This window comes from Echeneis naucrates, chromosome 10, assembly GCF_900963305.1.
Source record: "Echeneis naucrates chromosome 10, fEcheNa1.1, whole genome shotgun sequence".
NCBI classification, from domain to species: domain Eukaryota; kingdom Metazoa; phylum Chordata; class Actinopteri; order Carangiformes; family Echeneidae; genus Echeneis; species Echeneis naucrates.
The window spans coordinates 3,082,917-3,103,000 of record NC_042520.1 but is presented as its reverse complement, the minus strand read 5'-3'; the positions used below and the strand labels follow the sequence as shown (position 1 = coordinate 3,103,000).

General features: G+C 44.3%; 1 protein-coding gene across 3 annotated transcripts in view; it reads left to right on the top strand.

Moving 5' to 3' along the window:
* Positions 1–20,084, top strand: part of fat4 (FAT atypical cadherin 4) — a 98,933-nt gene that overhangs the window by 34,631 nt on the left and 44,218 nt on the right. For all 3 annotated transcript variants that reach the window (XM_029511778.1, XM_029511777.1, XM_029511776.1), the window contains exon 2: positions 16,864–16,995. In XM_029511778.1, the coding sequence (XP_029367638.1) occupies positions 16,864–16,995 (132 nt within the window). The remainder of the gene's footprint in view (positions 1–16,863; positions 16,996–20,084) is intronic.

Here is a 20,084-nt window from a genome sequence, read left to right as displayed (position 1 = left end):
CCACTCGCAGTGACAGACACCATTCATTAGTGTCCTGTATTTGTCCGTGCTGTTCGGCCTTTTCTAAACAGAGGAGAAGAACCAAACACCCAGGAGCGTCTAATGGTCTCCCCAGCTGTTGACGCACTAATTGCGGCGGCCTCGAAGCACCGCATAGCTGTCTTTGAGACCGTGATGGATCTCTGAGAACAGTTGCAGATGAGACGCCGCGCCCAGACTGAGAGGATGGCATATATCATCCCCGATTTTTGATGAATAGTTTCCTTTCCCAAACACAGCTGCCTCGTCAACCTTCGAGTCCGTTTTTTTCCTCTCCCTTGTCTTCCCCCTCTGCCCCGAGAAAAGGCACCACTACATTGAGGATAAATGTTAGTGTCTGGCCCACCTGAAATCACTCAGTGGTGTATGCAGAGCTGCTGTACGGGTTCCAGTGTGGGATGCATTAGTCCCGTCTGCATCTGGAACAACGTTTGACCGTCCTCAACTGTAACTTCTCCATCAAGTCGTCCCATCTGTTGGCCTTAATATTACTTTGTTTGAGAAGCGAAAGCATGTTGAGATGAGTCGGCTGAATAAGCTGTTTTGGAAACGGGCGCACGGTTTACAGCTTCAAACTTAATTGTAATGTAGCTCTACAGTAACATTACGAGTAATACGAACCGGTGTTGACCGTAAAGTCACATTCGGATGCCTAGATTTGGTGTTGGCTCTCTCTACATTACATTAACGTGAGCTTTCCTCCACATACTTTACTTTTTTTTTTTGCTGGTTAGTCCCCTCTGGTATGTGGTAATGGCCACAGAATGTGAAGCATAATGCTTGATGCCATTTGTCATTGTTTGACAGATTAATCCAAAGCACCTCAAAGCGCCACGAGACCTTTTCAAAGCCGGCAGTGCATAATATGTTCGAATCACAGAGCCACAATGGTCCACTGTTATTGTGAGGAACACAATACGGCGATACAAGTATGCTCATTCACACCCAGTGACGATTTTACCACAGTAAAAATAAGCAAACATGTTAAGTGAAGGAGAAATTCAGTAGAAAAGTCTGGAATAGGTAACAAAAAATCCATCACAACAGAGCTGGTTTCATCAAAACTATGTTCCTGGAGAAACTCACTGGCGGACCTGGAGTTTCATCATCTTGCAATTTGCTGTAATGTTATAATAGGGAGAAGTTTTATCCATTTTAAGATGGAGAGGGGAAAAAAAAAAGTTCCAGTGGCAGTGGCCTGAATTGAGTTGGCAGCTATTCTGCATCTTCAGCCTGTGTTCAAAAACTGGAAGACTCCTGTGGAGCAACCGTCAGTATTCATAAGGAAAATATAAACATACAAACATTGAATAAATGCATCCCAACGAGCTATAATGTCGTGAAATTATAGTGAAACACGGTTATAATTGTGTAAGATATTATACTGTCCATGCATAAACATGAAAATATTCATTATGTCTCCACACAATTATAGACTGTTACAAACCATTTATTTAAAGTTTACATGCTGCTTATAAATGTTAAGGGGAGATCCACATCCACACTGATCCAGTTCTGTGGATTTTTGTTTTCTACTCTCTGAAGCCAGTCCTCTTTAAATGTATAAGAATAGCCCAGCTGTACTAATGCATTCACTTTTTCATGCTCTCGCTCTCTCACACACACACAGACACACACACACACCCTGGCCAAATGTCCTGCTGTTGCATTGATATGATGAACAGAAATGCCATAATCTTGCAATTTTCCCTGAGAATAGGATTGTCACCAGAGCAACAGAGAGCTATTTTCAAAATTTGGCTGCCAACGCCGCGTCAGTGAAGATACGCCGTTGGCCCGGTGCGTCTCTTTTGTGACAGAAGATAAGAGGGATGGTGAAAGAGAAACGGAGATAAACTTTGGATGTGCCTTTGTGGGAGGGAGTACTGAGTGAGAAATTGTGTTTGCGTTATGCCATAGATAAGGAAGTTTCAGAAACCGAGCTGATGTGTCCGCCGACTGCATCTGTTAACGCCATGGCGTCGCCCTCCCTCTGCTCGGCCCCTCACACCTAACAAAAAATTCCCCTCATGGATCAGTCCCAGTCACACATTTCTCTGTCTGATCTCAGTTTAGCAGAAAACAAACAAACAAGGAAGTCGTTGGTGTGAGATTATGTTGAAATCTTCTCACGGCGTGATGAAAAAAAAAAAAAAAAAAAAAAGCCTCCTCAGCTCTGTTTGGTGTTTTTTTTTCACGTGAGTGTGTTTGGCTTTCCAGTAATGAGCCCGATCTGTAAAGGTAACAAGCAGGCCAGGGAGTGCTTTCAAACCCCCCCCCCCCTTCTGTCTGACCTTAATCTGGATTAGTTGATTTTCTTTCCTTGGATTAACAGCTTGTGGTTCAATTAAACATCACGCAGCCCAATGAGCTTGAATCGTGGCATTAAAGTGCTGCGGGGAGGCTCGACGTGTAACTGAAAAAGCTCCAGCTCCAGTGTTTCCTCCGTGGGAATCCAGGCCTCTGGCTGTCCGGCCAAACCATCTGGCCCGGAGAGATTTTTTTGGTCTACCAAGTCTTAGAGCTACCGTGCTATGCAAAGGCATTCCTAGACAATATGGAGACATACAGAGAGGCGGTAGCTAAAGGGTAAGAAAGACTCTCTCTCTCTGAAAGGCAGTTTAGAGTCTTAACTTTGAAAACATTCCTCAGAAGTACAATTTTGTTTTTATTTTTAATTTTTTTCTCCTGAGTTTGAAGCTTTATGTAAAGACACAAAGGACGGCATTATATAAGAAAAGTTAGGTTAGCCTGAAGTTGATACAGGAGGAGCGTTTCCTGCTGACCTTGATGAACCCATTTCATCCCTTATCTGTGAATGGAAGGTCAGTAGGTCGGTAACTTAAACTCATTATCCGTTTTTTGGGCTATAAATCAGTTACATAATTAAATTTAACCCTGTTGGCATACGAGTCAATGAACTGCCGTACTTGGATGTAATTCTTCAGGGCTAAATTTTAAGTTTGAATCAGGGAGAACATGCCAAGCAGAGCTCATTGCAATTCTCATATTCCTCGCTATGGTTCAATTTTAATTTCAAAAAAAACAACAACAATAACATTATAGCGCCTATTTCGAACTGCAACAACTGGAGGCACCACACAGTCGGCGGTTTGAAGCTGTGACGACTTACTGGGAAAACACAAAAAGGGGAACTGGAATGAGAAACGTCTCAGTAAATAACATTTAGATGCCCTTCAGAAAGGCACTTAATTGCTCATTCAGGCCGTTCAAGTGCTCGAATAAAGCCTCTCGGTTGCCGACGGCGGAGGGCTGCGCTTGCTCGTCCTCTCCCAGGTGTGAAAGCGAGGCGGGCAGGTGACTGTGTGCTCAGCAAAACCTCTCTCTGGGCGGAAAGATGATGATCCGGTGGTCGACCGAGGAAACTGGCCTGGCGTCAGATGGAAATTACATCACTGTGACAGAAAATAAACCCCTCGCCGCGTCGCCGTCTGGAGTGCTAAACTGCATAAGAGGAGGAGGAGGGATGCACAGTAGCATTTATTTTTGGCAGATTTTTTTTTTTTTCCTTGGCACTCTCTTGGCTGTTGTTTAAACAGGCAGCCAGGTATAGTCAGCGGTGGCCCAGAACTGGCTGTTTGTGAAAACTGAGCTGCTTCTGAAAGACGAGCTCTGGTGTGCAGTGGAAGATAGAAACAGGAGTTAAACCCGGAAAGGAAGAGGAGTCTGCGCACGTGAGCATCGTGAACGGGTTAGATGGAGTGAAAGTACAAAGGCGAGACGTTAGTCAGACTACTGCTGTCGTTTCTGGCATGCTCTGCATTTCCGTTTGCTCTGTCGTGTTTTATTTTGGGATTTTCAAAAGTTAGGAACTGCAGTTCAGCAATCAGCAACCTTTAAAAGACGCTAAGGTAAAAAAACAAAAAAAACAAAACAACCCTTCATCTTTCAGGCTTCACTCTCACCTCTTTAAGGTGTTAAACCATACTAGAGATAATCCTGAAATAATCAGGGATATTACTCCAGATTTTTTTTCACTGGCTGAGCAGTAAAAGACCAAACTGACCTTGTGCCTCGGTGGATGGTTTATATGAACGCCCCTTTAAAGTCACAAGAAAAGGTATTACTTCCTGAATGTGATCTATTTCCTGGAGAAGCAGGATGCTCAGGCAGGACGTAACACAATGAGGGATCAATGTAAAACATAAACAACTCAGTTGGACCGAAGGCACAATGACAGGATCGCTCAAAAAGAGGTTGCGGCCTTTCGACGCTTTGATTCTAAAAACCACGCAAGTGTGCGCTCGCTGCAGATTTAGATTTGGAGTCGAACTAACTCGAGACAGACGGACGTTATTTTTGTCGCTGCGGTTGAGAAAGATGTTTGCCAAATCATGATTTGACCTCTGGTGTCTTCTGTTTAGCGAAAGGCCAGTATTGGCAGCAACGTGCGGGTCTAACAGTGTAAAACAAAGCCAGCAGTTTGGCTGAGAGAGGGGCTGAAAAATAAAAAGTGGAGGGTGGGGGTTCAGGAGGAAAGACAGGGAGGTTAAGAGGAGGGGAGAATAAAGAGAGAAAAGGAGCGGAGGGGGGAGACAAGAGGCCCGATTGACTTTAGGGCCTCACTTGTCTTTTTCTGTCTCTCAATTGCTGCCCTCATTCCCCTCTTCCACTCTCTACCCCCCCTTCCTCCCTCTCCCTGTCTCTCTATCCTGCAAACCCAAGTGACTGGTTTCGGTCTATGCCTGCTGCTGCTGGTGTTGGTGGGTGGGTGGGGGGGCGGGAGGGCTGCAGGTGGAGGTGAAGGTGGTGACTGCTCCTGTCGCTGACTAGATCACATGTGACACTGTAAGCCCTTTTGCCCCGGCGCAGCCCTTCTTAAATCCTCCTCCCTGCACTGACTGACACCAACCAGACATCCAGAGGCTTGGACATCAATGCCCCCCCCCACCCCCCCCGCGATGACGTCCAACGCAGTGACGCAGCATCCACCAGCACTCGTATGGTAGTAATACTGGCACTGTTTGTGGCGCTGCCCATGTTTTGTTTTTCTTCAAAATTTACTACAAGTCACGAAAGCGCTTCTAAGAGTTTGGTGGCTAAATATTGTTTCCGTTATGAGGATTCATCATTGACATCCCCTTTTGAAATCATCCCCAAACACAAACATGTCCGGATCGGGGAGGGGACTGATATGATGTGATAGCTAGATAAGCCTAAGATCTTAGCCTGTTTTCCAAAAAGAAAATCTGTGTATTTGTGTTATCCGAAGCCGTTCAGTCCAAACATGCCTCATAAAGACTTTGGTGCCTTTTCCCTGAACACATTGTTTAAAATTCTGTGTAAATGTTGTATTAATATGTCACTTGTCAGGGCTCTGTTTGTGTGTCTGCCTGGGCGTGGAGCGACTTTGGAATATTCTGTATATCTTCTGTTTCAACTCCAGGTTGTTTGCCACCAATATTGATAATGAGTTTTTATTTTCTTTTTTATGTGTTTATTTATTTTTATGTTGCCGTTGCTCATAGACTAAACTTTTTTTCCTGCTAGTAAACATCGACTTTGTCGGACTTTGGCTGTTCGCTGTTTTTAAGAGGCCCTTTGTTTGTCTGATTGCTGGTTTCACTTCCCAAGTCAGAGCAGGAGAAGGACAGCATTGCTCTTTTGTTGTCTGAGTATTCCTTTCTGTCAAATTCCCAAATACCCACAAGTCTTGTTGTCTGTGCGGTCTGTCGTTCTTATTTTTCTTTTTTTCTTTTTGTATGGCTGGGGTTAAAGTCTGGAAGATTTAGTTTTAGCAAGAAATGATAGAAATGAAGAACAGAAATCATCTGCTTTCTCATCTTTTTTTTTTTTTTAACTAAATCCACAAAATACATGTCAAAGCTGCAGGAAAGGTCAACTAACAAATGACACCCTCGACCTAAACTGGGTGTTTTCGACCCCGGGCTCCCGCAATGCCACCGCTCAGCGGAATTTATCATCACCTCCTGACCTCACGCGCTGACCCTCTAAACCCTGGAGAAAACTTAACGGTGCTGTGGACGATCGATGTGGAATTTGGGGAGCGAGGAAGAGAGAAAAAAAAAAGAAAAGTGAAGAGTATGAGCCGTTTACTCTCTCATGGGGCGTCTATGGGTCCTTTTATGAGTTGACAATTAATAGTCTCTGTAGGTTTCCTGAATGGGGGAATTGAGATGAATTGTCTCTCGGCTATTCAGCTGCGTTCAAGCGTGCCGCCAGACAAAAAAAAAAAAGGAGAAGAAGAAAAAAGCGATGGCTGCGAGGGTGAATTACCCATAAGGCTGTTTTTGAAACATTTCCTTTTTGTTTTCCAGACATAGGCCCTATGGGAAGACCCCTATACTCTCTCTCACACACACACACTCGTTGCAGTGGACATTTCAAAAACAGCAGACATCTGCCAAAACAGAGCGCCACGATAAAATAGTGATCTTTCAACAACTCCTCTTATTGCGTGCCGCTTCGCCACGTGAGAGAAAACAGATCGTATTGGAGCTGACATTTGTTTGTTCGTGCTTGACGTCTGAAGGCAGAAATTATATTCGCTCATTTCGGTAGCCGCGTAGCGACATGCTATACGTCAGTGGCTTTTTGCTTCACACACAGCGATGCATTGATGTTATGGCCCGGCCTTAAATCAAGGAGAAAGTGCCTCAAATTATGTGGAACTCTAAAGGCTCCGGCTCCACGGAGAAAGATCTGGATAAAGAGCAGAGGATGAGGCTGGGAATTGCCATGCATGGCGGGAGATAATGAAATGTGCAGGCAACATGGGAAGGCTGCTTGGAAGCTTTTATTTATTTATTTATTTTTTGTTCTTTAATCCACTAATGATGCCTCAGAGCTCAAGAATCGCTCTTTGGCCACAGGATTTCTTCCCATGCTATTTTGTCTCGGAGGGCTGAAGTGCATACAAATGGCTTGTTAATTAAGATGGATGGTACCTCTAAAAAGCCCATCTTCATGATAATAAGAGAGAGTTAAACATGTGGAGCCTTGTAAGGCCGCCGCGTAGCGTGGAACTGCGTGCGGAGGTATGTGCGGTGCGAAAAGGGGGGGTGGTGGCCTTTTACCGTAACACATGTATGAATGAGAGTGTCATATCCCACCGTGTGATTGGGGCACACAGTTAGCATTTTTTGTCCGTTTGTATCTTGGTGTGTGTGTGAGAGAGAGAGAGAGAGAGAGAGAGCGTGAAAGGGAAAAGAGAGGTAGAGCTATCTCGAGGCCCTCCCGTCTGTTTCCATGCACGGCCTCAGCGGGGGGAAACTGTCCCTCATTGTCAAGTTATTTGGCAGAAGTCCTTTTTTACGCCACCTCATGTTAAATTCATCAACATTTCTCTGTCATTTTTTTTTTTTTTTTTTTTCTTTTGCCCCTCAGAATATCTTCGGATCAGGTTTTCTTGCCAAGTTGTTTCCTGCTGAGGACTAAATGACCGCCGCAGATGTGCCGCGCACCAAAAAGAGCAATAGCTTTCATAACGACGAAGCTAAAATGAGAAGGTTATTTCTTGAATGAGGAATAACTGAGTCAAGTTACGTGGTACGAAGCTGTAGCCGACTCCTGAGAACAGAATCTGATCATTCAGCTCATTGGGTTCAGGAAAGGTGACCTACAGACCGAATCATCGTCAGTCTGCCGTAAAGCGAGCCCATAAAGAAGCTACTCAGCTCAGTAGTGCTAACAGAGCATGAAACAAACCATCAAGCCTAACTCTCTTAGACATTTTCTTTCTTCTCTGTCTTATTTGGAGTTAGACAATAAGGTGAAAATTAGGCAATGAGTTTAGTTCACCATTTAAAAACTGCGGGAAGTTTAAAAATACACCAACAAACGCCTCCAGCTAACGAACATGTTATCGCTCAGTTATTTAATGTGGATTAGATGTTTGTTTTCCTGCAAACGTTTGCTGCTTTAACAACATAAACTGATTCCTCGACACGCAGCAGCTGGATGTGCTGCCCCGCAGGGACCTCGACACACAGCCGAAATGCCACGTCGACGTTTTTGATGGTTGGAACGGTGACAAAACACAATGTTGTTAAAACCACAAATCGCCACATTTCAGTTCGCGCTTTCAGTCGTGACGATCTAAGCTATTCCCACGTAGCTCCAGACTGAACACGCACATATGAGATGTGAGGTTGAACTCTTTTAGGAGCCTTCAGAAATGCCTACCGGGTGGAAATAGACCGACACAGGAAAATACTGCAACAAACTGCAGTTGTGAAATCTAAACTTTTGTCTATTGTTCCAAGTTATCTGGGCAGCAGGAGCTGTGGGTGGCAGCCGGGCTTCCTCCTGGAGCATAGGTCAGCCGCAAGTACAACTAACCTCCCCCCTGCTTCACATACAAATGACACACACACACACACACTACCCACCCCATCATCCAGTGCTGCTCCCAATGTTAATGTTTTCAAGGGTTTTTCACAGAAACGGCTGCTGCAGGGGGTGCCTCTGGCCTTTTCCCACAACAATCCGAGTCCTGTTTTGGATTAAAGTTGGTTTCCACACCAACCCTCTCTCACACACACACACACACACAAACACGCTCCTGCACCCCTGACTCCGCCCTCCACTCCTCCACTCACGCTTGTTTAAATGAAGTAAACAGCAGTTAAGTATCGTCTTTTTTCAGCCTCTGCCGTACGGGGATGACCTTCAGTTCAGCGGTGACCTTAAACCTGACTTTATGACGTTTGACAGTCGAAAACTCTTTTGTCTTTCTCTCGACACCAAAACTCTCTGCCGCTGAAAAACAAGGCTGAGCACAACACGCTGTGTCTTTGATGGCGTCTGAGCTCCCAACGCTAACTATGATAGAAATGACATCTAAGGAATTGATAATTAAATCAGCCCCAAACATCATTACGGCACACTAATTGTTTAGCCCAGATTCCGCTTGCTGCGTGTGGGGAGATGTCATCTCAGTTGTGACTCGTTATAATTGGGTCAAATCCAGACAGAGATCTTTCACTAATGCGCTTTTTCATCCCCACAGTTCATTTAAGTCCCCGGCATTTATCACCGGTTGACAGTGACAATAAAATGAATGCCATTATTGCCTTTAAAGCCTCTTCCAGACCTTCGAGACGTCTTGGAAACCAACAGTGGATTTAGATCGAGATGCCCGATATCCGTAGCATCTCACTTAGATTTAGCTTTTATCTGTGAAAATCCTCCTGATGTGAAGCCCGACATTACAAACTGGGCCATGTGGAAAGATCTCCCCCAGCTTGTACATATTTATGATGGCTTCAGACAAATCAAAATTAGTTTGGCTCAAAGGAAAAAAGATCACTTTGACCGAAGAAGTGCTCAGATCAGCTATTTAACTACATGAAATACATTCATGAAAAATAAAAAAAACAAAACAAAGAAATACAAGTACTTAAGGTGAAGAATGGCCCCTTTCAGAGTGTTACGTTATTGCTGCATTAACCTTTAAGCTATACTTTTTGTGCTGTAAGTGATCCAGGTCGCGATGACTCCGACTGCTTGGTTCAACTCTAGCTGTGTGCTATGTTGCAGCTGTTGGATGAAAGCTGAGGCTTGTTTCTGCAGTTCTGGGGATTTGCCTTTCTTTCATATCAGCTGAAGGATTACACGTTCATCTCGAGTCTGGAAAACATTCTCCAACCTCTTATCCTTAGTAAAACTCAGTCAGACCCATATTTCCATCGAGATTAAACCAAGGCGGGCCCCGAAAAGATGGCATTGTTATCTGCCAAACTGCAAATGAGCTTATCTTTTGTTAAACGTTAAATGTTCTCTGGCAGACCGACAGCTTCAGACATCAAAAGTTCAGTCCCAGATATGGTTAGAGATCTGAACACTTTTTGATCTATTTTAAGTCTTTCTTCTTTGTTTGTTTGTTTGTTTGTTTATGAGTCGATTACAAAGTTCTGAGTTTCCCTCCTTTCCATGGTCTGCGCAGTTGAAGGTAATTGTTGGAGAGAGCGGAGTGATAAGGGCGGACACTCACGCAACGCAGAATTAGTGGCACCAACGTGAAGTCTGACGGACGGCTGATTCCAGTTCTGGTCTCCTTCCTTTTTTTTTTGTTTTGTTTTGTTTTGTTTTTTGGGGGGGGTTCTTTAAAAAACAGACAACTGATAAAAAGGAAAATACATTTCTGTCCTTACATCTTCAAAGCATATTTTTCACAAATAGGCTAATTATTTTGTTTTCTACCTTTCATCTCACTGGAAGGAGAAGATGCTTGTTTTGATGTTCTTCTAACCTTATAATCCAGGGATACAGAACGTGCCGGGTTTAATGGGTTATGGTAATTTTCCATGATGGCTTTGAATTGTTGCTCCGGCTTCAAGGAGAGCTAAATCTTGTCTCGCCTCCATTAGCTCTGCTCTGATCTTACACAAGGCCTAATTAAACTTTCCCGTCTAACTCTCCCAGGTAGGAATAATTGGGGAAGAGTTACGGCCACTGCGGCGGAGAAGAACCTCGGTTTGTGCGGCTCACGGGCCGGATATGGAACCATTTAAAAACTGCAATCCATCACGATTTGTTTCCACTCTCCTGTGTGGAGAAATGCCTGCGAGGAGCCCGGAGCCTCAGTGAAACAATGCGCCGGTCCAGATGACCTGGCGGGTTGTTCGTCCTGTTGTATTATATATCCCGCCATAAATGCTCAGAGGGAACCTCGGTTGGCAAAGCTTTGCGGAGGGCTTGAAGGGGGCCTGCTGTAGACAAACAATCTTTTAACAGTCGGTGAAGTGGTCCGCTGAGAGGACAGTGATCCCCTTTATAAAAACCACTTGTCCGATATTGTCTCTCTCCTCTCTCTCTTTGTTGGTTACATAAGGCCAAGGTGCTTTGTGATCATTTGCAGGCCCTCCTGTTTTGTTTTGTCTGCCTTTCTTTTGCTCGCTCTCACTCTTTTTTATTTCCTTTCTTTCTTTCTTTCTTTCCACAGGACTGCAGAGGGGGTTGGGTGGGTGGGAGGAGGGGGGTTATGATCGTATCCCGACTTCTCCTTCTCCGTGCAGTGCATTGAGGTTTGGCCAGCCTCCAGCTTTGTCTGCTCTTTCCCAGGCGCATTCCCATCCCCGGCGTGCTCAAATTCCTGTTTCCAGAGCGCGCGTGCACTTTGCCGAGGCTGATGACTGCGGTCGGAAGATGGATTGCCCCGCGGGCGTTTGTTTGACAGATCGAGCCGTCGCAAATTGCGCACGTGTTGAAAAAGAAGCCATACGGAAGGGATCACTTTGACCTCTTCTGTTCTTCCTTTTTGTTATGAAGAGGCCAAACGGCCAAGCTGGCATTTTGACCGGTGTCCTTGACCCACAGGAAGAAACAAGTCCTTAAACTCCGTAAAGAGAGTCAATGAAGGTCTATCTAAACATTTGAACCAACCACGAGGAGAGGCAGGAAGGGAAGAGAAGTGAAGACGGAGCAAAGTAACAATTGTCTTTGTGCGTCTCCAGTTGCAGGAAGAGGAATTATGCCGTGACGTGGCATTCTATCACCCCCTGAGTCCGACTTTACAAATTCTCTTGCATAGCAGGACATTCATCAGATGTGCTCAGATCGAGCCATACGGTTTTCAGATTCAATAAGACAAACACAGACGCGGGTCTGGGCTTCTTCTAGACAGTCAGTAATCCATTTCCAGAGTTGAGAGGATGACAGTTCCTTTCATACAATACAGTGGCTCCTAAATAGTGCAGGGACTTTGGGTAAAAGGATGGGTTTCCTGCGTGCTGAGGCGGGGGGGGACTGAGGGGTTGGGGTGTCGTTAAGCTTTGTTGAAGCTGTTGTGAATTTACTCCTTATTGACGCGGCTCTGCAGAGGTTTCAGAGTCAGCAGTTGAAAGGAGATGCAGCCTCCTCCATCTGAAGGTGAGAAGTTTAGCCGTGACTCCCGTGCTCCTGTTGGGAAATGGAGCTTGGTATTTCAGACCTCTGTTGAAATGCTCCGCTCAACCCGAGCCGCACCAGGCGTCGGCTCTCACGTTTCGTCAGCTCGGTCTAACCTTAGATAACCATCATACCTGCGTAAACAAACAGCAGTTTTTTTTTTTCAACCTCAGATTGAATTAGATTTCCTTATTCATTCATTACGCATCAGTTGAATTGGCGCTCTTCAAAGGCCTTTTGGTGCTGACTCCCTTTTATAGCATTGCATAAATTCCTTTGTGCCATTTCACCGTTCGTTCTGCGCCAAAGCCCCGAGTAATTTCTTTTAACAGCAAACGATCCTGGCTGCGATCCTGTGATGAAGTGTTATATTTGGAATTGATTTATGATTCCAGATTTTTGACACATTAGGCCCAACCTCTGATGCAAAGTGGAATCATTCAATCTCAGAGGCCGAGTATAATGAGAGCTGGAAGTCGGTGCTTCCCTCGACCTTTGACCCGGACTCGTCAACAGCAACTAATGAGACATTCGATCATTTTGAAATGATTGTTTCCTGCAGGAGGCGCACCCTGCTCTGGATTTTACGATCGCATGAGCTCAACATTTACTCGCCAACTGTTGCATCAGTTGCACTCAGAGGTCACATTGTTTTTCCTTTTTTTTTTTTTTTTTTTTTTTTGCTTTAAGGTCTGCTTTAGAATAAATGTTTGTGCTAATGATGTGAATTCTAACCTTTCCATGGAGATTCATGGCGTTCAGTGGAGCAAGCATGCACCGTATTACTCATCTGTAATGCAAACCATCGCTCACTTAATTAATCAGTCCCTCTACTGGTTATTAAAAACAACTGAGTCGGTAACTGACAAAATATGTGCACGGCCTACACGGGATTGAGCTCAAATAATACATCTCTCGCTCCTCCAGTGACTCTCCCCCTGGTCTTTCTGTCTGCAGAGGATTTGGCAGGACTACAAGAATGAGATGGTTTTTAAGTGGGAAACATATGAAAAGCAGCGCTACTTCCACTTTTTAGATGTGGGGAAAATGGCAAAGGTTGTTTGCTCGGCATGATGCAGGTGATGCTTTTACCTTCAACTGCGACCGCAGCTCTGGTTTCCCCTCACTTTGGAAGGCTTACTTCAGTATATTCTGTTACTTTTGAGGTAAATGTCTCCACTTTGATGTTCGTCATCTGCTTTTGTTTCGAATCGCAAGTGTTTTTAAAGATGGCAAATGTGGTGTGTCAAGCAGAAAATTTGAAAGAAAGAAGCTGCAGCACTTCTGGTCGGTTTTAAGGGTCAGTTTGTTCAAATGACACCAAGACGTGCTGCATTATCTCAACTAGCATGGATTTCTGCACTGTGTGAAACTTCTGCCTCCACCGCAATAAAATACTGGTTAAAGGAATTTCACTTGTTGTGCTGTGATGCTGAGACCTTTCGTAGGGACTATATTGTTTGAAAAAAGGAGCTCCGATGAGGTCTGTAAAGTCTCCTTAATAAGTGGGACATTAGATCTGGAGGAAAAGTTGCTTTTCATATTTTTTTTTTATCCATTTTCCCATGCTTTCAGCCCCACAGATGATGAAATGAGATTCCGGTTATATTGGGGTCACTGCAGAAATGTCAGACGTGAGTATTTTAAAACAATTCAGGAAAACTATCTGTGTGGCAGCACACCACGAGAGGTTAGTGGAGAGATCTGTAATATGGATGAACTGGCCCTTTAAATTTGACTTTTATGAGTGAGAAAGTAGACTACATTACAAAACATGAGCTCAGACATCTAAATTATCCCACCTGTCACTCCTCTGTGTTTCATGCAAGCTGTGGGAATTTTTTTGCGACAAGATTAATTTATCGCTGCCGAGCGTGGGCTCGAGTCTCAACCTCTTGGACCAAATGCCTTCCATCACTTAAAGGTCTCATAATCGACAGCACTCAGGAACAGCTTGACGCGTGAATCATTCATACCGCTCCATAAATAATAAAACCCTGGCAGCCAGTTAGCAGTACCTGCAACTTGAAACAGTAGTTGGTGAAACACAATCTTTTACTTTGTAAACTAATGTGTTTCACCTGCCTCCGCTGGGACTTTCTTGGTCCACGGACAGGTAGAGGGAATCAACCCCTCTCTCCCTGCTGCCTCCCCCCCCCCCCTCCACACACACACACACACACACACACACACACACACACACTTGACCTCGCTTCCTTTTCCTCCGATGAATTTTTCACCAAAGCTTTGATATATTCCTGTCCTGTGGGAGCCTCTGTAATGCAAACTGGAAGCGTGAGGCGTAATTATTTCTCAAAACTGCACTTCTATCCTAATTAGTTCACTCCTCAGAAGTGGGCCTTGCATTATTTACACATCAAGGGGACACACGGGGCCGGAGATAAATATTCATTGTTTGTTGACTCTGCCCCGGTCCCTCAGCTCGGGTGCAAGTTGAGCCGAGAGCCGCCGTCATTGTGGCTTGTTTATACAGCTTCTGCATCGCTGGTGCTCGGGACATAATCTGTCTTGTTCCTCCGTAATTATCTCCACTCATGCAGACACGCAGACAAGCAGCTCCGAGTCGCTTTAATAAGAGGACAACATCCTCTTCCGGGCGGCGGCGGATCAGATGAACGAGTGTTCGGTGATGAGATTTGTCGTAGTTGTGAGCTTGTCCTACTCCAGCGGTGGCGTTGCAGTTGTAAACAGTCAGATGCATCTTTTATTTAGTTTGGTGCTGACACCGTTTCAGCTGAGCACCGCACCGCCCTGAAAGATTTGTGGGACATGTGAAGTCTGCTTTTCCTGTCAGTAGCAGGGTATGAATAGGCCACTGTATGTGACCTCACACACACACACACACACACACACACGTTGGTGGCCGTACGTCCTTGAGGCCCATTGTCACTCATGTAGGCGCCTGCTGGGAAAGTCAAAAAAAAAAAAAAAAAAGCTCCAGCCATTGTCGACTTCTCACAACTGCTCTTTTCCTCTTTCCTATTTCATCACACTAACGCTTAGTTTCGAGTGCGAGTGCTTTTCAAGGGATTTTCAGAGAGAGGTGGGGGCATCTTGTGATGCCTGGCACAAGAATTACCATAATCACTGTCAACATTAATGGAGACCCTATCGCTGGAGAATTCAAACACGGCTTTTCCATATTTATAGAAGCAATAAACAGAGAATGCGCAGCAAAATGTCTGTTATGATTCAAAAGCGAGTCATGTTTACTGGCTTTGAAATGCATATTTGGGTTAGTGGATGAGGCGGAGGGGATCGCAGTTTAAGTTGTGGGATATGACTGGAAATGTAATATCGCCGCACCAGACGCAGAACATCTGAAACCATAAATGTCTCACTCTCACTGTCTCCAGGGTTTCCACTTTCCCTCAGACACTTGGATAGCTGAGCTTGTGTAACTGCTTCTCATTGTGCTGCTATAGGTTGTTGCTTTAATCGCATTCAGAGCTCAATTATTTGTACAAACTGTCTCTCTAATATTCACTTTTAATTCTAGTGCTCGCGCGGCGCAGTTTTTGACCCTTTTACGTGCCATACGTCCGTGAAGTTGGCTGCTGACGTTGAGAGGGGGAAAAAAAAAAAAAAACGAGGCCCTGGCTCTCAGTCGGGGCTTCTCTTCATCCAAACGCTGCAGGACGGGATGGAGGTCACGGCTCTGTGCAAGCCAAGAGCTAAAAGTGTCTCTTTATGGACCTTTCCTTCTGCATGGGCTCGTTGTCATGTTGAAACAGGAAAGGGCCTTTTTAAAAAAAAAAAAGAAAAGAAAAAGAGACACACACCATTGTCCCAACTATAGCCTCCTGTCACATCAGTATTTTTCCCATAATTGAGTGGATGCAGCGAAATCACTGAGAGCGCAACCCCCCCCAACCCTAACCCCCCCGATAATAAAACTGTTAATCACTGACAAAGGGGGTCCGTCAATTTTAATTAAACTGCATGATTTGTTAAAACAATGACTCGGCTCTGTAGTTCCAAGTCTTTAAACTTACTGTGTCTGTGTACATTTGACTCATAAGACCCCGTTTATCCACATGGGGGGTCTGTGGTCCGAAGTAATGCCAGTTTATTTTGCTTTCTAAGACATGAAAGTGAAAAGCCCCGAGCTGCAGTCAGTTTGTTCTGCTGCTACACATCACTGTACGTCTCTGTGGAAAAGGCCCTCAAGTCAATTTGTAAATTGCACATTTGCAATAAGCTCCGGTGCTCGCTGGGTCTGTGAGGTGATGAGGTTTACCTTTCACCCACAGGGGAGTGCTGTTTCTGACGCCGACACCAGAAGAGCTCCATTTCAACTAGTGGTTGAACTGGTGGTTTAACACGCAGAACAGTTTAAATTTATACTTTAACTTAGCGTTAAATCATAAATTCAAATGTCAGTGGAATTTATGTTTCTTCTATTATGATTACAATTAGTTGCTTTTCTTTTTTATGTGGTTAACAAAAGTGTTGGAGCGTTAATTCGTTTTTAATTTACAGGAAAAATATTTGAGTGCGTTAGCTTGTGCCAAGTTTACCCCACTAGCTTACTGCAGGATAGCTGCGCTCTGTTTGTTTTTCTCGATGTTTTCCAGTTCAAATCTGTCAAACCGTTTCACTCTCATTTTAGTTTTCACGCTGTGAAACAGATGTCAGAAGATTGCGGTCCTCACTCTCCCTGAAAAGTGAACTTCTTCCATTAGATTTGAATGATGACTTTGGATGGCAGATGGTATCAGTTGATACCGATACTGCACATTTAAACCTTTTTTCCTTTCCACTCATTTTGCAGCATCACCATCTGAAATGAACTTGTTTTTCTTTCTCTCTCTTCTTCTTCTTCTTTTTTTTTTTTTTCTGTTTTCGCTTGCAGCCTTCCTCGCGGCTGCAGCAGGCCGAGTTTTTGGCAGAGCTTTAACGGAAACTGTGGTGTTTATTCTTCCTCCGCAGGTGGAGATCACGCTGCAGGACGTCAATGACAACCCGCCTGTTTTCCCTAATGATATTCTCGATGTGACCATTGAGGAGAACGTCGGAGACGGTTTCAAGATAATGCAGCTAACAGCCACGGATGCAGACGAGGTAATAGCTCCCCAAGTTTCTATTCGGTCTGCCAGTGTTTTTGTACTTTTCTGCGGCCGCTTTCCGCTCCACTGTTTTCAGAATCGATATCCAGGGAGTGATTCGAATTAAAAAATCCTCTCAAATTTTTTGTTCCTATGGCGCAGAAGTCACTGTAGAATCGGATGGGTTTCTGAGGCTAATGCCGCCGTCAGTCTTGATATGGAGCAAAGTTGACTCTTTGGCAAAAAAAAAAAAAAGTGCAGCTTTTCGGAGTCGTGGTAGGAAAGTTTGTCAGGGAGAAGTCTGCGTGGAAACTTGGTGAGAGTTTAACGCTCGTGATAAAAGCAGAGAGGTCGTACTCAGTATAACAGGATTTTGATAAAGTTGCAGCTTGTTTATAAAAACAAGAAAGAAAAGCAAAAATATTAGATACGGAAATGGAGTAGATGTACAGTGAAGGAGTCTTGAGGAGTCAGTTGAATTATGGACACAAAGTGCTCGAGCCAAAGAAAGAATGTGTTATAATTCATGCTGTTAACATCCCGTAGATACTGGTTGGATGACTTCAGTCCCATTAAAGCCTTACACATAGTAAAACAGGGGCCACTGAGCTCCGACATCTTTTTATGAAGTCCCACTGATTTGATAAGATTTCATGCATCTCGCTGGCATTGAAATGCAGCTGTATTATTATTATATATATAAATATATTTATTTTATTTTTTTAAGCCCCATTACAGCATCGCTCTCTTTCGGACCACCGTGTTATTTGTGCATGTGAAGAAGAGCGCCACAGGACGAGTTTTAGGGATTATAGTTAAGATGATGATGAATCCTTGAAGTGGGCTAATACGAAACAGACTTGAAAATATTGCCAAGAGCTCCATGGTGAATGGTGAAGGACGGTTTCCTGTGATATATTAAACATGAAATGTGCATAAATAAACAGCATCATATTACAGGTAGCAGTGCTGTAATGAGAAAATGCATCTGGTTAGAATTCAAACAGCAGTAGATGTTGTTTTTTTTTTATGTTTTAGCAATTCTTCATTCAGGTATTCATACGCTGTTGACTGAACTTTCCTTCTCCATCTCGTGTGTTGACGTTAGCCGGGAGGAGAGCAGCCAGCAACTGATTTCTGGGGCCTGCCGCTCTGATGGTCCTTCCACGGTCCCCGTAGTTCGCATTACATCACGGGGGATCACTCTCAATTAGTTAAAAGCTTCATCTTTAGCTGCTTTAGGCAGGATATGGACATTAAATCCTGCAGTGAGCAAAACACAGACCCCGTCGGCATCTCTAAGGTCTGCGGTCCTTCACGCATGCCAAAGGACACAGTTGAAATGAATGGAAAAAGTCAGGCCACGGAGGCGAGAGAGATTAGAAAGACGGAATATGGACTCAAATTTAATGTTAACATATGAGGCCACACGTTTTTTATTGCACAGCTGTTGCCTAACCATCCCCCCACACCCTTTTTCTCTCTCTTCGCTCCAAATGTGAGAAAGTTCCACTTCTTTTATCGAAATCATATATTGACTGTAAATCTCAGACCTGGAAACAGGTCAGTCTTTTTCAGTGGAGGGATTTTAAGGACATTATTTGATTAGGTTCTTTTTTCAGCACCAAAGTATTCACAGCTTTGATCTTGAAAGGTTTAGCATATGTTATTGAAATCAAACTGTGCAGTTGTTCACTTTTTCCTCACATATGAAGTTAAAAGGCGTGGCAGCCCGAGCCGTGGTCCCTTAGATGAAACATTATTCAATTCAACATTCACATACTGTTTATGCATACACTTGTTTTTCTTTTGGGAAAATGACCAGAATTTAAAGACCGTCTCTCAAAAGAAGCCACATTCTGCCTTCATTGAACTGAGAAATCAAACATCGGGAGACTTAAAGACAATGCAGATGAGTTTTTTTAGGGATGACAGATTCTAGAAATGTTTACTCCAAACTTCAGCACCGCCATGAATAGGTCGCTAAATAGAAGCCTGTACTTCGTTCCAGCTCTCTCTCTCTCTGAGCCAGATACGGGTCCGGCCAAGTCTTTGCCCACATCCTCGCGCAGGAAACTTAAGTTGCGCTGACATTGAGCGTACGGAACGCATTGGAGCTCCTTGTTGAAAAAGCCACATGTGTGAGCCAGTGCGGAGTAGCCAAGAGTGCAAGCTGTTGGCCAGCTGACGGGCTGAATTCAGACATCATAATGATCCTATCCAATTTAACAACGCTACATGTGGGATTCATGTGTGAGAGTATTAAAACGCTGTTTCTACGCATCCGTTTTTTTTTTTCTATGCCCATTTCCACCCCCCCAAAAAATAAAGAAGAATTAAATGACTGCACGACATTTCCCAATAAAGAAAATCACTTTAAAACTTTTGTCTAAAGGAGGCTGAGGCCTCTCAGAGAATGTTTCTCACCTCATTTCAGAGAAATGTGCTGCCTTTTGTGCTTTTTGGAAAGACCGAATGTTTTATTAGCTCTCTGACCCGACGTGGAAAATATGTCACAGGTAAAAAAAAAAAAAAGAAGCCTGTTTTAATGAAGAAAAGCGCAACAAAGAGTGTTTTAGAAGTCTTTGAAAGGAAGCGCAGCCTCAAAATGACTGGTAATGTGTTCCAGAGACCAACAAATCCACAGCAAGTACATTTCTGGCCACTTTTTTTTTTTTTTTTCTTTGCAGTTGTAAAGCAGATTTACGTGCACGCACGCACAGCAGTGCAGCCGGTTGGGTCATCTCTTAACTTTCAAAGGCGTCGTATGAAAGCTTGCGGTGACAACACTCTGCTTGTTTTTCAGGAGTCTGTGTTATGATTGGCCCGCTTGCTCTGTGGCGCTGTATACAGGAAGCTCGCCGTCCCCGCAGGCGCTGTGCGCATCGCACCTCTCGCTTCACATAGGAACTACGTGCTCCCAAAAACCACTCATCTGCTAAATGAGTTTCCTTCTGCTCCAGTCTGGTACACTCTGCTCCCTGGAAGGCTGCTGTTTAATTGGTCAGACTCTCCCTCTTTTCTTCTCTTCCCCCAACAACCCACTGCGTCTTCGGAGGGCTGTAAAGTAGTCAAACTCTTGAGTGAAGGTCAAGAGGGCGACGA